General features: G+C 42.9%; 1 protein-coding gene across 3 annotated transcripts in view; it reads right to left on the minus strand.

Annotated features, from left to right (window-relative positions):
• The window catches only part of LOC129830783 (nascent polypeptide-associated complex subunit alpha, muscle-specific form-like), a 49,866-nt gene that overhangs the window by 14,549 nt on the left and 20,182 nt on the right, over window positions 1–15,135 (minus strand). For all 3 annotated transcript variants that reach the window (XM_055893506.1, XM_055893505.1, XM_055893504.1), the window contains exons 4-6: window positions 13,569–13,799; window positions 11,201–11,359; window positions 7,852–7,959 (exon numbers count right to left, since the gene is read on the minus strand). In XM_055893506.1, coding sequence (XP_055749481.1) covers window positions 7,852–7,959; window positions 11,201–11,359; window positions 13,569–13,799 — 498 coding nt within the window. The remainder of the gene's footprint in view (window positions 1–7,851; window positions 7,960–11,200; window positions 11,360–13,568; window positions 13,800–15,135) is intronic.

The following is a 15,135-nucleotide window of genomic DNA, read 5'->3' on the forward strand; positions in this document are numbered from 1 at the left end:
CCCTAGACATAACGAGTCAGGTTACAGACCATGTAACTATGTAACTAGGCCTAAGACCCCTAGACATAACGAGTCAGGTTACAGACCATGTAACTAGGCCTAAGACCCCTAGACATAACGAGTCAGGTTACAGACCATGTAACTATGTAACTAGGCCTAAGACCCCTAGACATAACGAGTCAGGTTACAGACCATGTAACTAGGCCTAAGACCCCTAGACTTAATGAGTCAGGTTACAGACCATGTAACTAGGCCTAAGACCCCTAGACTTAATGAGTCAGGTTACAGACCATGTAACTAGGCCTAAGACCCCTAGACTTAATGAGTCAGGTTACAGACCATGTAACTAGGCCAAAGACCCCTAGACATAATGAGTCAGGTTACAGACCATGTAGCTAGGCCTAAGACCCCTAGACTTAATGAGTCAGGTTACAGACCATGTAACTATGTAACTAGGCCTAAAACCCCTAGACTTAACGAGTCAGGTTACAGACCATGTAACTAGGCCTAAGACCCCTAGACATAACGAGTCAGGTTAGAGACCATGTAACTAGGCCTAAGACCCCTAGACATAACGAGTCAGGTTACAGACCATGTAATCATGTAACTAGGCCTAAGACCCCTAGACATAATGAGTCAGGTTACAGGCCATGTAACTAGGCCAAAGACCCCTAGACATAACAAGTCAGGTTACAGACCATGTATATAGGCCTAAGACCCCTAGACATAACGAGTCAGGTTACAGACCATGTAACTATGTAACTAGGCCTAAGACCCCTAGACATAACGAGTCAGGTTACAGACCATGTAATCATGTAACTAGGCCTAAGACCCCTAGACATAATGAGTCAGGTTACAGACCATGTAATCATGTAACTAGGCCTAAGACCCCTAGACATAATGAGTCAGGTTACAGACCATGTAACTAGGCCAAAGACCCCTAGACTTAATGAGTCAGGTTACAGACCATGTAACTAGGCCTAAGACCCCTAGACATAACGAGTCAGGTTACAGACCATGTAATCATGTAACTAGGCCTAAGACCCCTAGACATAATGAGTCAGGTTACAGACCATGTAACTAGGCCTAAGACCCCTAGACATAACGAGTCAGGTTACAGACCATGTAACTATGTAACTAGGCCTAAGACCCCTAGACATAACGAGTCAGGTTACAGACCATGTAATCATGTAACTAGGCCTAAGACCCCTAGACATAATGAGTCAGGTTACAGACCATGTAATCATGTAACTAGGCCTAAGACCCCTAGACATAATGAGTCAGGTTACAGACCATGTAACTAGGCCTAAGACCCCTAGACATAACGAGTCAGGTTACAGACCATGTAATCATGTAACTAGGCCAAAGACCCCTAGACATAACGAGTCAGGTTACAGGCCATGTAACTAGGCCAAAGACCCCTAGACATAACGAGTCAGGTTACAGACCATGTAACTAGGCCTAAGACCCCTAGACATAACGAGTTAGGTTACAGACCATGTAACTAGGCCTAAGACCCCTAGACATAATGAGTCAGGTTACAGACCATGTAACTAGGCCTAAGACCCCTAGACATAATGAGTCAGGTTACAGACCATGTAACTAGGCCTAAGACCCCTAGACATAACGAGTCAGGTTACAGACCATGTAATCATGTAACTAGGCCTAAGACCCCTAGACATAATGAGTCAGGTTACAGACCATGTAACTAGGCCTAAGACCCCTAGACATAACGAGTCAGGTTACAGACCATGTAACTAGGCCAAAGACCCCTTTACATAATGAGTCAGGGTACAGACCATGTAACTAGGCCAAAGACCCCTAGACTTAGCCAATGCAACAATATTAGTAGGCTAGTTAATGTGTTTGTAACACCCCTCCACATCCCTCTCTCCTCTCCTACGAGGCAGCCGTGGTTTACAGGGACAAGGTCACTCCAGAGAGAAATCTGTGTGAGTGAGTGAGAGATGGAAAGAGAGAGAGAGAAGGGGCGAGAGAGACGGCAGTTGGGTATGGCCATACCCGAGCTCAACACCAATTTGAAAAAGGGTACTAAAATCCTTCCAATTCCTTTTAAAAGGATAACTCAGTTTAGCGGTATTAGTGGACTCAGGGCCACCGGAAAATCTGTGGCAAGGCGGCATTTCGTTTTCAAATCAGGTGTGGCAGCGCCATTTTTGATTTATACTTTACAAAAATATAAACGCAACATGCGTGGTTACACATGGTCTGCAGTTTTTAGTCCGGTTGGATGTACTGCCAAATTCTCTAAAACTTTGGAGGAGGCTTATGGTATATAAATTAACATTCAATTATCTGCTCTGGTGGGCATTCCTGCAGTCAGCATGCCAATTGTATGCTCCCTCAAAACTTGAGACATCTGTGGCATTGTGTTGTGTGACAAAACTGCACATTTTAGAGTGGCCTTTTATTGTCCCCAGCACAAGCTGCACCTGTGTAATGATCATGCTTTTTAAATCAGCTTCTTGATATGCCACAACTGTCAGGTGGATGGATTATCTTGGCAAATAAGAAATGCTCAAACAGGGACGTAAACACATTTGTGCAAAAAATTGGAGAGAAATATGCTTTGCTTTTGCGCGCAAAAGCTCATGAGACCAAACATTTCAGCTCATGGGACCAAAACAGGTTACATTTATATGTTTGTTCGGTATAGTTTAATAGCAAAGTGCTGTTTTTTTAGACTCATTTGCCTCATGATTTCTCGAACTCAACGCACAATTTCTCTGTCCTTCATATCAGAGTTCAGCTACAGCGCCTTGCGTGTCTCAACCAATCAGATTCACAGAAATCGCAGGTCGCACGGGCCGAGCACAGCGCACAAAGCTCAAGGGGCTCTCTCTACTTTCCTCTGGTATTTAGCAAGCGTGATAACACATCACTTCCCACACAAGCAAAAACTCTTACATAAATGTAGCAGCCTAAACACCAGCCATCTGACATGCTGTATTGCATGGAAATGAGACTCTTTTTTCCGTCTGATCAACTGTAGACTAGGCTACTAACAATAACAGCTGCATAGTGTAGCCTACTATGCACCCTGTTCCTCTGGCCAGGGTAAACGAAGCGGTAACATTATGTATTTATAGCCTATTTGTTCGTGAGGAAATGTGAATGGGATCAAATTTGGTTTATATTCAAATTTGGTCTGACTAGGCTATCTAGACCTTTTCCAATCCAAAATGATTAAGTGGAATAAACACAGTAGTCGACAGACTGATTTGTAATTAGGTCTACAGTTGCATAGCGCAGACTATACGCAACCTGCATAAAGCAAGCTCAGCCCTGTGTTAATCTCCAATCATGTTGCTTCTCTGTGTCGGTGTATAGGAAACCAACATAGTTCTGCTTTAAAATATAACTCATATTAACAAGTACAAAGTTGCTGAGGTTTGACAGGGTTTATCCTCCTACTCAAGGCCAGGAGTTTTCCAGGAATGTTTTAAAACCCCGGGACCTGATTAGAAATACTCTGGTCCCATCATAGCCCATATGAATCCTTTTTACAACATATTAATCACATCATACTGTAAAAGGTCCAGAGTTTTACCTGATTAGGCTACCAGATCAGGAAAAACTACGTACCACACCACTCTGGGACCTATGGTGCCACCTCTGAGCAGTCTGACTTTAGGACCATACGGACACCTCGGAGCGGAAGGGCAGTAAATAAGCTTCAACTCCTTGTCACTTTGCCATACCCTAGGTTTCGCTAAAATGACACCCCTGAAATGCATGGTCCCGTATCCAACAATGTGACAGAACTAACAAAAACAGTATTTTAGTTTGACAAATGAGACTCGAAGAATCTCCAAGTGGTCACTTCATGTAAGAGCCCCACTTGAGAAATATGTTCTGAGCTACAAGACAACTCCAGTTCAACTCAGCCCTGAAGTATAAATAGTCCAATAGCAGCGCTGCACTGATCCAATATCTAAACTTAGGCAGCGAGCAACAAAATGAATAAAGTCTGTCTTATAAAAGAAAACTGAAAACAGGCATCTTGCCAGACCGCTTCAACAGCCATTGTAACCACTGGCCTGTAAAGCCATTGTTTTGTGTGTGTGTGTGTGTGTGTGTGTGTGTGTGTGTGTGTGTGTGTGTGTGTGTGTGTGTGTGTCTGTGTCTGTGTGTGTGTGTATACTGTTTACGTGTGCAATACTGTGTGTGTGTGTGTGTGTGTGTGTGTGTGTGTGTGTGTGTGTGTGTGTGTGTGTGGTGGTATGCCGACGGGGGTGACAGCATGTCTGCAACTGGTGGCTCCCCACAAACCCCCAGTGGGAGTTCCTGATGCAACCGCAGCAGAGAGGCAGTCAGGCGCCAAGGCCTAGCCCAGTCAAGACCAGCCCAGGCTGGGGGAAGGGACTAACCACAGACCCATGCTTGACCAGGCCTCCAGGAACACATCCACACTTCAAAGCCTCTGTGAGATGGCCTAAATATGTTAACTAAAAACACTGTACTTTCTGCTTTTTAAAAGACTGATTTGGGATCAGCAATCGCAAACCCAAATCTAACCTCAACTCTTATGTGCTGATCAACAAAAACTAATCTGAGACCTGTTGATAGGAGCACGTTCGGACCACATGTCCTTAGTAGTGGCATTGTTGCCAACTGCAAACAGTAGAGACCGCAGGACGAATGGCCCTAGTGTCAACACATTACATTGGACTCAAACGACTGCCCTATTCTTCCCCTGACTCATCCCAGGGTGCCAACCTGCCGGTTAAAACAGATGGGCATCGTCACATTAGAGCACACATGTCCACAACAAAGTCACAGGTGAGAGAAGTATTTGAAGAGACGCCAGGGCACTGTTGACGTGTCCGTCCGTCATCTGTGACGAGCCTGGATACAACAGTGCTGTTTTACCATGCATGCACACAGGGTCTGTGTGTGACAGAGGCAACAGTTTAGCCTAGTTTCACTCCAAGTGATTTCCATCAGTCCCCTGTATCCCTATAATGACAGGAAGTGTTCGGGACACCATTCTTTGTGTGTTTGTTTACCCTTGTCACGAGCTTGTGAGCTCCGAGCTAGTCAGCCAGAACGCACAACCCAAACGCTCCTAATGACCCACACACACGTGGGAATGCTTTCCAAATCGCTAACACGTTTTTACATTCTACTATTTAGAATTGTCTCCCTCTTATCTCCCCAAATAGGCTGCAGACGTCCATAACTGTGTTTTAAATAGAAAACCTTTGAACTAAACACAGTGACTTAAAACCAGTGGTGGAAAAAGTATCCAATTGTCAAACTTGAGTAAAAGTAAAGATACCTTAATAGAAAATGCATCAAGTAAAATTTAAAAAAAAACAACAGCTGTAAAATACTACTTCAGTAAAAGTCTAAATGTATTTGATTTTAAATATACTTAAGTATCAAATGTAAATGTAATTGCTCAAATGTACTTAAGTATCAAAAGTAAAAGTATAAATAATTTCTAATTCCGTATATTAAGCAAATCAGACGGCACCATCTTCTTTTTTCTATATTTTGTTTACAGATAGCCAGGGGCACACTCCAACACTCAGACATCATTTACAGATAGCCAGGGGCACACTCCAACACTCAGACATCATTTACAGATAGCCAGGGGCACACTCCAACACTCAGACATCATTTACAGATAGCCAGGGGCACACTCCAACACTCAGACATCATTTACAGATAGCCAGGGGCACACTCCAACACTCAGACATCATTTACAGATAGCCAGGGGCACACTCCAACACTCAGACATCATTTACAGATAGCCAGGGGCACACTCCAACACTCAGACATCATTTACAAACTAAGCATTTGTGTTTAGTGAATCCGCCACATCAGGTATTAGGGATGACCAGGGATGTTCTCTTGATAAGTGTGTGAATTGGACTATTTTCCTGTCCTGCTAAGCATTCAAAATGTAACAAGTACTTTTGGGTGTCAGGGAAACTGCATGGAGTAAAAAGTACATTATTTTCTTTAGAAATGTAGTGAAGTAAAAGTAGTTTTCAAAAATGTTAACCATAAAGTACAGGTACCAAAAATATTCTTAAGTAATTCTTGAAAGTTTTTTAAACTTAAAGTACTTCACACCACTGCTTAAAACATCAGTGAAATGAAATGAGGTTAAAAGTTAGTTCATAGTTATATGAACACTTTCGGATTATACTGTATATTGAGCTAGAATTAGTCAGTCAGCCATCTGTGATATAACAACACTTTTGACAACACTGGTCAAGGGAAGTGCACTGATACGACGTGCAAGTGATATCGTCCTACTTCCTGTTCCTGTCCCCTAATCTTTTGAATGGGCTAGCTTGACGTTTATATCATCAAATTCATGAAAACTAGGTTGTTTAAGATATAGACAGTACCAGTCAAAAGTTTGGAAACACCTACTCATTCCAGGGTTTTTCTTTATTTTTACTATTTTCTACAATATAGAATAATAGTGAAGACATCAAAACTATGAAATAACACATATGGAATCATGTAGTTACCAAACAAGTGTTAAAAAAAACTCTTATGGATCCATCCCTTTTTTTCAATTTTCGCCTAAAATGACATACCCAAATCTAACAGCTTGTAGCTCAGGACGTGAAGCAAGCATTTTCTTGATACCATTTAAAAGGAAACACTTTGAAGTTTGTGGAAATGTGAAATGAATGTAGGAGAACAACACACTAGATCTGGTAAAAGATAATACAAAGAAAAAAACATGCGTTTTTTTTTTACCATCATATTTGAAATGCAAGAGAAAGGCCATAATGTATTATTCCAGCCCAGGTGTAATTTAGACTTTGGCCACTAGATGGCAGCAGTGTATGTGCAACGTTTTAGACTGATCCAATGAACCATTGCATATCTGTTCAAGACTGCCCAAATGGTTCATTAATAAATGTTCAAGTTCATAATTGTGCACTCTCCTCAAACAATAGCATGGTAGTATTTCACTGTAATAGCTACTGTAAATTGGACAGTGCAGTTAGATTAACAAAAATTTAAAGCTTTCTGTCCATATCAGATATGTCTGTCCTGGGAAATGTTCATGTAACTTATAACCTCATGCTAATCACATCACCCTATGTTAGCTTAACCATCCCATCACCATGCCCATTGAAGACCATTTAAAAAGCTTACAAAACTTCAAAAACTAAAGTAAAAAAACTTCAAGGCTACTTCCTGGAAAATGACGCATCACTTTCATACTGTATATTGAGGCCATTCGGACACCCAACATTTTTCTAAATAAGCGGTCATGGATCCTTCTGACATTTAAGGAAAATGCAAGGCTGAAAACCCTAACCGGTTGAGGCCGGGAATGTTCCAATCCAGCGTGTGATGACGCTGGAGCGCTACCATGGTAACTGGGGGCCTACACTCTCCTGTGGTGTGGGTGCTAAAGTATAACTGGTGTGTGGAGGTTTGCTCACAATTCAACAATAACCATGACACCTGTATGGGTGAGAATTAAATTGCCCTCAAGTCTCTTTTTCATTGATTTCATTGATTGGCTGAGAGCCGTTGTATATAAGACTGTATACAACGGAAATGATAAGTTATTTTTACGGTTCTAATTACGTTGGTAACCAGTTTATAACAGCAATAAGGCACCTCAGGGGTTTGTGATATATGGCCAGCATACCACGTCTAAGGGCGATGTCCAGGCACTCCACCGTGGTATAATGGCCATATACAACACCCCCTTGTGCCTTATTGCTTAAATATACTTCAAGATCCTTGACTCTAGTGCCTTCTAAGCAACCCTAACTGTTAAGTAGAAAAACACTAAACATTAGCAGACTGAACCCAGGCACAAAACCCAAACAGAACTCTTACCTGTGGCAGCAGCTGTGGGGCGGTTGAATCTGGCCGAGCCGGCCCTCTGAAGTGGGTTCTGGGCCTGCTTGCCTGCTACCTGGCTGGTCACCGCTGGAGTCTTCAGCCCTATGGTAGAGAAATAGTGAAACACCATGTCAACAGACAGACTAAACCGAACTGTAGCCTTGTAGCAGAGACTACCAGGTTATAGGGCTAGTGTGGTTTTATTAAGTAGTACCTCTGCCTACCCAAGGACGTCAGAGGCCAAAAATCAGTTAAACACCTAACTGAGGAACTCAATTTAACCTTGCACAATACCCTAGATGCAGTTGCACCCCTAAAAACATTTGTCATAAGAAACTAGCTCCCTGGTATACAGAAAATACCCGAGCTCTGAAGCAACCTCCTAGAAAATTGGAATGGAAATGGCGAAACACCAAACTGGAAGTCTTCCAACTAACTTGGAAAGACAGTACCGTGCAGTATCGAAGAGCCCTCACTGCTGCTCGATCATCCTATTTTTCAAAATTAATTGAGGAAAATAAGAACAATCCAAAATGTATTTTTGATACTGTCGCAAAGCTAACTAAAAAGCAGCATTCCCCAAGAGAGGATGGCTTTCACTTTAGCAGTAATACATTCATGAACTTCTTTGAGGAATAGATCATGATCATTAGAAAGCAAATTACGGACTCCTCTTTAAATCTGCGTATTCCTCCAAAGCTCAGTTGTCCTGAGTCTGCACAACTCTGCCAGGACCTAGGATCAAGGGAGACACTCAAGTGTTTTAGTACTATATCTCTTGACACAATGATGAAAATAATCATGGCCTCTAAACCGTCTTGTTGCATACTGGACCCTATTCCAACTAGACTACTGAAAGAGCTGCTTCATTTGCTTGGCCCTCCTATGTTGAACATAATAAACGGCTCTCTATCCACCGGATGTGTACCAAACTCACTAAAAGTGGCAGTAATAAAGCCTCTCTCGAAAGTCAAACCTTGACCGAGAAAATATAAAAAACTAAATTGGCCTATATTGAATCTTCCATTCCTCTCAAAAATTACAAAAAAATCTGTTGCGCAGCAACTCACTGCCTTCCTGAAAACAAACAATGTATATGAAATGCTTCAGTCTGGTTTTAGACCCCATCATAGCACTGAGACTGCACTTGTGAAGGTGGTAAATGACCTTTTAATGGCATCAGACCAAGGCTCTGCATCTGTCCTCGTGCTCCTAGACCTTAGTGCTGCTTTTGATCCCATCGATCACCACATTCTTTTGGAGAGATTGGAAACCCAAATTGGTCTACACGGACAAGTTCTGGCCAGGTTTAGATCTTATCTGTCAGAAAGATATCAGTTTGTCTCTGTGAATGGTTTGTCCTCTGACAAATCAACTTTAAAATGTTGGTGTTCCTCAAGGTTCCGTTTTAGGACCACTATTGTTTTCACTATATATTTTACCTCTTGGGGATGTCATTCGAAAACATAAATGTTAACTTTCACTGCTATGCGGATGACACACAGCTGTACATTTCAATGAAACATAGTGAAGCCCCAAAATTGCCCTCGCTAAAAGCCTGTGTTTCAGAGATAAGGAAGTGGATGGCTGCAAACTTTCTACTTTTAAACTCCGACAAAACAGAGATGCTTGTTCTAGGTCCCAAGAAAGAAAGAGATCTTCTGTTGAATCTGACAATTAATCTTGATGGTTGTACAGTCGTCTCAAATAAAACTGTGAAGGACCTCGGTGTTACTCTGGAGCCTGATCTCTCTTTTGACGAACATATCAAGACTGTTTCAAGGACAGATTTCATCCATCTACGTAACATTGCAAAAATCAGGAAACTTTCTGTCCAAAAATGATGCAGGAAAATTAATCCATGCTTTTGTTACTTCTAGGTTAGACTACTGCAATGCTCTACTTTCCGGCTACCCGGATAAAGCACTAAATAAACTTCAGTTAGTGCTAAATACAGCTGCTAGAATCCTGACTAGAACCAAAAGATTTGATCATATTACTCCAGTGCTAGCCTCCCTACACTGGCTTCCTGTTAAGGCAAGGGCTGATTTCAAGGTTTTACTGCTAACCTACAAAGCATTACATGGGCTTGCCACTACCCATCTTTCCGATTTGGGCCTGCCGTACATACCTACACTACGGTCACAAGCCTCCTAATTGTCCGTAGACTATCTCTCTCATTATTATTATTATTATTTGACCATGCTGGTAATTTATGAACATTTGAACATCTTGGCCATGTTCTGTTATACCCAGCACAGCCAGAAGAGGACTGGCCACCCCTCATAGCCTGGTTTCTTCCTAGGTTTGGGCGTTTTTCCTAACCACCGTGCTTCTACACCTGCATTGTTTGGGGTTTTGGTTTGGGTTTCTGTACAGCACTTTGATATATCAGCTGATGTAAGAAGGTCTATATAAATTGATATCTGTGTAGTAGTGGAGCTTGGGTCTTGAAGGAGAGCTCAGAGATTTAGCCCCTGTGTCCACCTACTACAGGGTACAAGCCCCTGTGTCCACCTACTACAGGGTACAGGGTGCCCCTAGATAGAATGGAATAAAACATATTGGTGCTCATATGTTTACACTTCAACCCAGCAGAAACCCACAGGGAAAATCAACTAACATACCGACTACTGTATCCATTAACTGTCAGTGGTCACTGCTGCCATGGCAACATGACGTCGCTACATGATGTACTGTACTCCATCTACCCCAAGCTAATATTACTCATATCCTGTGGGCACTTCCAGAGGCCATAGAAATAGAATCTCTGTTTATCTAACCAATTTAAGGGAGCGCTATATTCACTGACACACATTATAGTGGAGATAAAGTTTAGAAATGAACCAATCATCCTTCAGGATTAGACCCACCCGTTGTATAATTGACACAGGGACTGAGGTTGGTTGGTAATACAATCCTGGACCTTTAATATCCCAATCTATGTGGTTCTGTTGGAACAACACATTGGGTCTAATCAGACGAAACCAACACATTAGAATACAAATATGTCCATATTTTAGCTAAAAGATATTCAAGTCAAGAAGAGGGTGTGGTGTGCAAATCAAAAGCACCAGAGGAGACATCCTCATCTGGGTTGAATAAAACTAGTCCATCTGATCCTGATCAGAGAAACACATCACAGAGGCGGAAACTGATTCATTAGTGAAACTGGCTAGTGATGGTGAGCATGTTTAGACACGTCAGCACATGTTTCAATGCTAACTATGCTCAGACCATCAGACTTAAAGTGATAGGCTTCCAAATCAAAAGGTTAGCGAGTGAAAGTAAGCATACACCAAGGATATGTGAAAGTATTGTGTGTGTGTGTGTGTGTGTTCACCTGTTGCAGTGCTTCTCCCTGGTAGTGAGGGGGCTCTGGTTCGGAACCCCAGTGGCCTGGTAGTGGTGGGGGCCTTAATCGACCCCTGGGTTCCCCCTGAAGCTGTAGGTTGGCTGGGCCTCTCATCTGGTTTACAGCCCCCCACCACTGGAGCTGGGACTAGGACAGAGAAAGACAGGGATGATGACAGTTAATACCAGAATTAAGAATGAACTACTAGAATTAAGAATGAACTAATAAAAATAGTCTATTAACCACTTGGAAATAGACAAACTCATTCAAACCTCACTCAACTACATTGGGTTTAGATTGAGTTGTTCAATACTCAAAGATGATTGGCTCGCACGTGTAACTTCAGCACACACAACATTCTATAATAGAATTGTGTTATTTGACGTGTATTTTTTTTGACACGGAAAGACCCAAACGGCGTTCCATACTTCAAAACTGAAAGATGATAGTTCTACAGTATCAAAACTGAAATGGTCTCCGTTGTGAATAAGCGTGTGTGGGCAGATAGCCAACCTCTCACAGCCCAAACGAAAAGAAAAAACGCTGTTTACATGGCATAATTCCCCTCGTTAAGCTAAATGCACATAACGCCGATTACCTACCAAAAAGGGGAATAATCTCTGGTCCTAATTGTCTAAATGATTACAATCATCAGACTACTGATTACAAATGTCTCAAAACGCTGCATAAACAATATTATCTGCATTAGCGACAGCCGTCTGTAGCACAATTAGAGCAACGGGAAACGAGTATGTTGATGTATTTAAGGCGCAATGGTAGATTGATTTGAGTGATCACTGTGTGTGTGTGTGTGTGTGTGTGTGTGTGTGTGATTAGTCCCTCTGTAAACAGAGGCGGCACATCGCCATAGCAACAGTATCTTGGTCGTCATCCGATCACCATGACAACCTGCTCATCCAACAGTAGCCATAGGTCTTCTACCTCGGCGCTGAGTCATTGCAGTGTGAGTGTGAGAGCGAGAGAGAGAGCGTGTGAAAGTGTGCATGTGTGGAGAGAGAGCGAGTGTGAGAAGAGTGAGAGAGTGCATGAGAGCCAGGAGAGCGATGGAGAGGAGAGCGAGAAGAGCGATGGAGAGGAGAGCGAAAAGAGCGATGGAGAGGAGAGCGAGAAGGAAGGAATAAAGGTGTTTCTCTTTTCTCTACTGTTCTGTCACTAAAGGAATTCCAGGTTTCAAAGGAATTCCTACAGCAGGTCTCATCCATGTCTTCATCTCTCTCTGTCATCCCCCCTTTCCCCTCCTCCCCACCCTCCTCTTCAACAGTGATGGCTGTACTGTAGTGAACAAAGACAACCATTGTCCACCTATCCCCATTTAGACCAAGTCACACAGGGAGGTCATGTGATGCTGTTGATAGTATTATTCAGACGTATCACATTAAACCAATAGAACACTGGGCTATCACATGAAACTATTAGATAGTAATAGAAACCTCACTCTCAAACTCAACTCTACACGTTCAACGTGTTGTGTGTTCATTTCAATATAGATTTCCTGATAAACTGAGATAAAGCAACTATACATGATCCAGTATTGAAAGCAACTATACATGATCCAGTATTGAAAGCAACTATACATGATCCAGTATTGAAAGCAACTATCCAGTATTGACTGGTTCAGTGTAGCAAGCCAACACTGTGGTGGAGCTGAATAACACCTCTAGGGACATTACATCAGTGAAGTCCTGACAGCAGACTACAGCAGGGCTGTACAATAAGCATGTAGACTTTCTGGAAACTAATATTTACTCAGTGAAATGAGTTAAATACATGTGTGTGAGTAAGAGTCAGTCCTCACCCTCCTCCACTCACACCTCCATCTTCCTCAACACACAACCACCACCCAACACCTCAACACACAACCACCCTCCTCCTCCACCTCTCCAGCAGCTACAGTAGATGGAGGAGCAGATGTAATCCAGAGGTTTATGATGCCGTCCAGACAAAGCCCCGGGATATGTGGGTCAGGAGAGTACCCTGTCCGCCTCTCTGATCACACTCACACACAGAGAGCCTGGGTAGATGTGAACTCTGACCTTGATGGAGAAAGCAGGAATGCCACTGCAATGAGGGGCCAGATTCACATGGACATTCTCTTCAGAGTCAAATGGCAGGGAAGACTCATGGAATTGTCACGGGAGGTCAAAAGAGTGTGTGTGTGTGTGTCTGAGAGAGCTAGTGGCAAGAGGAGGATGTGAATCACCAGCAACAGGAAGACCACACCAATGAAAACCACTGCTTGCACACTGAGTGTGCTGTGTGAAGGCCTTCTGTGTTGCCGCAATGTAGGAAGAATAACTCAATACGCACACACAGTCTCACACACACTCAGTCTTACGTTTGCTGGGGGCTGCTGTAGATCCATTACTTTCGCTGGCGGCGCTGCCCAGAGAAGAGGAGCTAAGGCTTGTGGGTAGGTTCTTCACGGGCAGTTTGGACACGGCGGCGGCAGCAGCCGAAGGCCGAGCAGCACCTAACCCCTGGTTGACGAATGGCTTTGGGTTAGAGGTCACCACAGTAGGCCCAGGCAATCCAGAGGGTCTGTCTGTGACACGCGGCTTGGGGATACCTGGGAAATGTAGGAAAGGACCAACAGGGTTCATCAGTTTCAGGTATTGGGAGAAGTATTCACGTCTGTATCAGTGTATGAATCAATGTCCATAATATCAACATGTCAGTACACTGAAAATTCTAACATAAAATATCAGTATCATATCAATACAAAGATCAGGGCCAGTATTTATAAGAATGCTGATTTAGGATCAGTTTTGCCTTTAAGATCAAGGCTCTCAGCATCTGCAGAACACATAAACCACTAGTCAGGATGTGTGTGTGTGTGTGTGTATATAAACATGCCCTACTAGAAGATATTTATTTATCTAGTGACACAGCTGAGCAGGCAGAGGAAGGATGAATAGGAGAGAGACAGGGAGTGAGAGAGAAAACCCCCTCTGGCACTGCGTACATACAGAGACGTATAGAGAAGTGCCCATATCAGCACAAAGTAAGTGGACATACAGTAGGGTGACATTAATGGATATATACAGACATATCAGCAGGTTTTAGACAAGCTCTCTCTCTCACACACACACACAGGTTAGGGTGCAGAGAAGTGTCTCCAGTGTGAGGTGAATGAGGTTTGTGACCTCCAGTCAAAGGTTCTGAAATAGAACAGGGTTGGTCTTTCACAGAGAGAGGGGTTATGTTCCTATTGGCTGGCCCCTGTAGTGTTGCTGAATACTGTAACAGAGCACTGGGCCGCGTCTCCTTAACGTAATAAACTGCAGTGACGCTAACAGCACTGTATAATAACATGATATGACCCATCTGGATACATGGCTAGTCTTACACCTCAGAGCAGACCTGGGCCATGTTCAGTGGGCCACAACGTGGCAACACGTGCCTAGTTAAATAAAGTTTTTATTTTTTATTTTAAAATGTACCTGGAAACTAAATTCTTAGTGTTATGGTACAAGTTAATTAAGTACTTTCCATTTTCACTCTGTTAGAAATAGTTTCTACTAGCTGATATTGAACAGGACCCTGGATCATATAGGCTATTCCAGATACTTGAGCTGCGTTTGGATTTAGCCCCCACACAAGATGAATCACACGCACGACGCTAATACCTTTTGACATATTCATTTGACCAATGTCTGATACAATGTCTGTGAATGACCCACGGAGCCTAATACTGTAGTTTAATTTGACCCAGGTCTGGTAACCCCTGGGCTGTTCTCCAGCTTAGGGGAGGGCTTGGTGGGAACTAACAACACATCCTCCTCCCTCCTTTCCTTTTTCTTTTTTCCAGTACTTAATCAAAACATGCTTCCCTATCAGTAGGAACACCTCCCCAAGGACCTATGGCTCTTCCCTTTTCACACCACTGCCCTGTGTGTGTGTGT

Source organism: Salvelinus fontinalis, chromosome 32 (assembly GCF_029448725.1).
Source record: "Salvelinus fontinalis isolate EN_2023a chromosome 32, ASM2944872v1, whole genome shotgun sequence".
NCBI lineage: Eukaryota > Metazoa > Chordata > Actinopteri > Salmoniformes > Salmonidae > Salvelinus > Salvelinus fontinalis.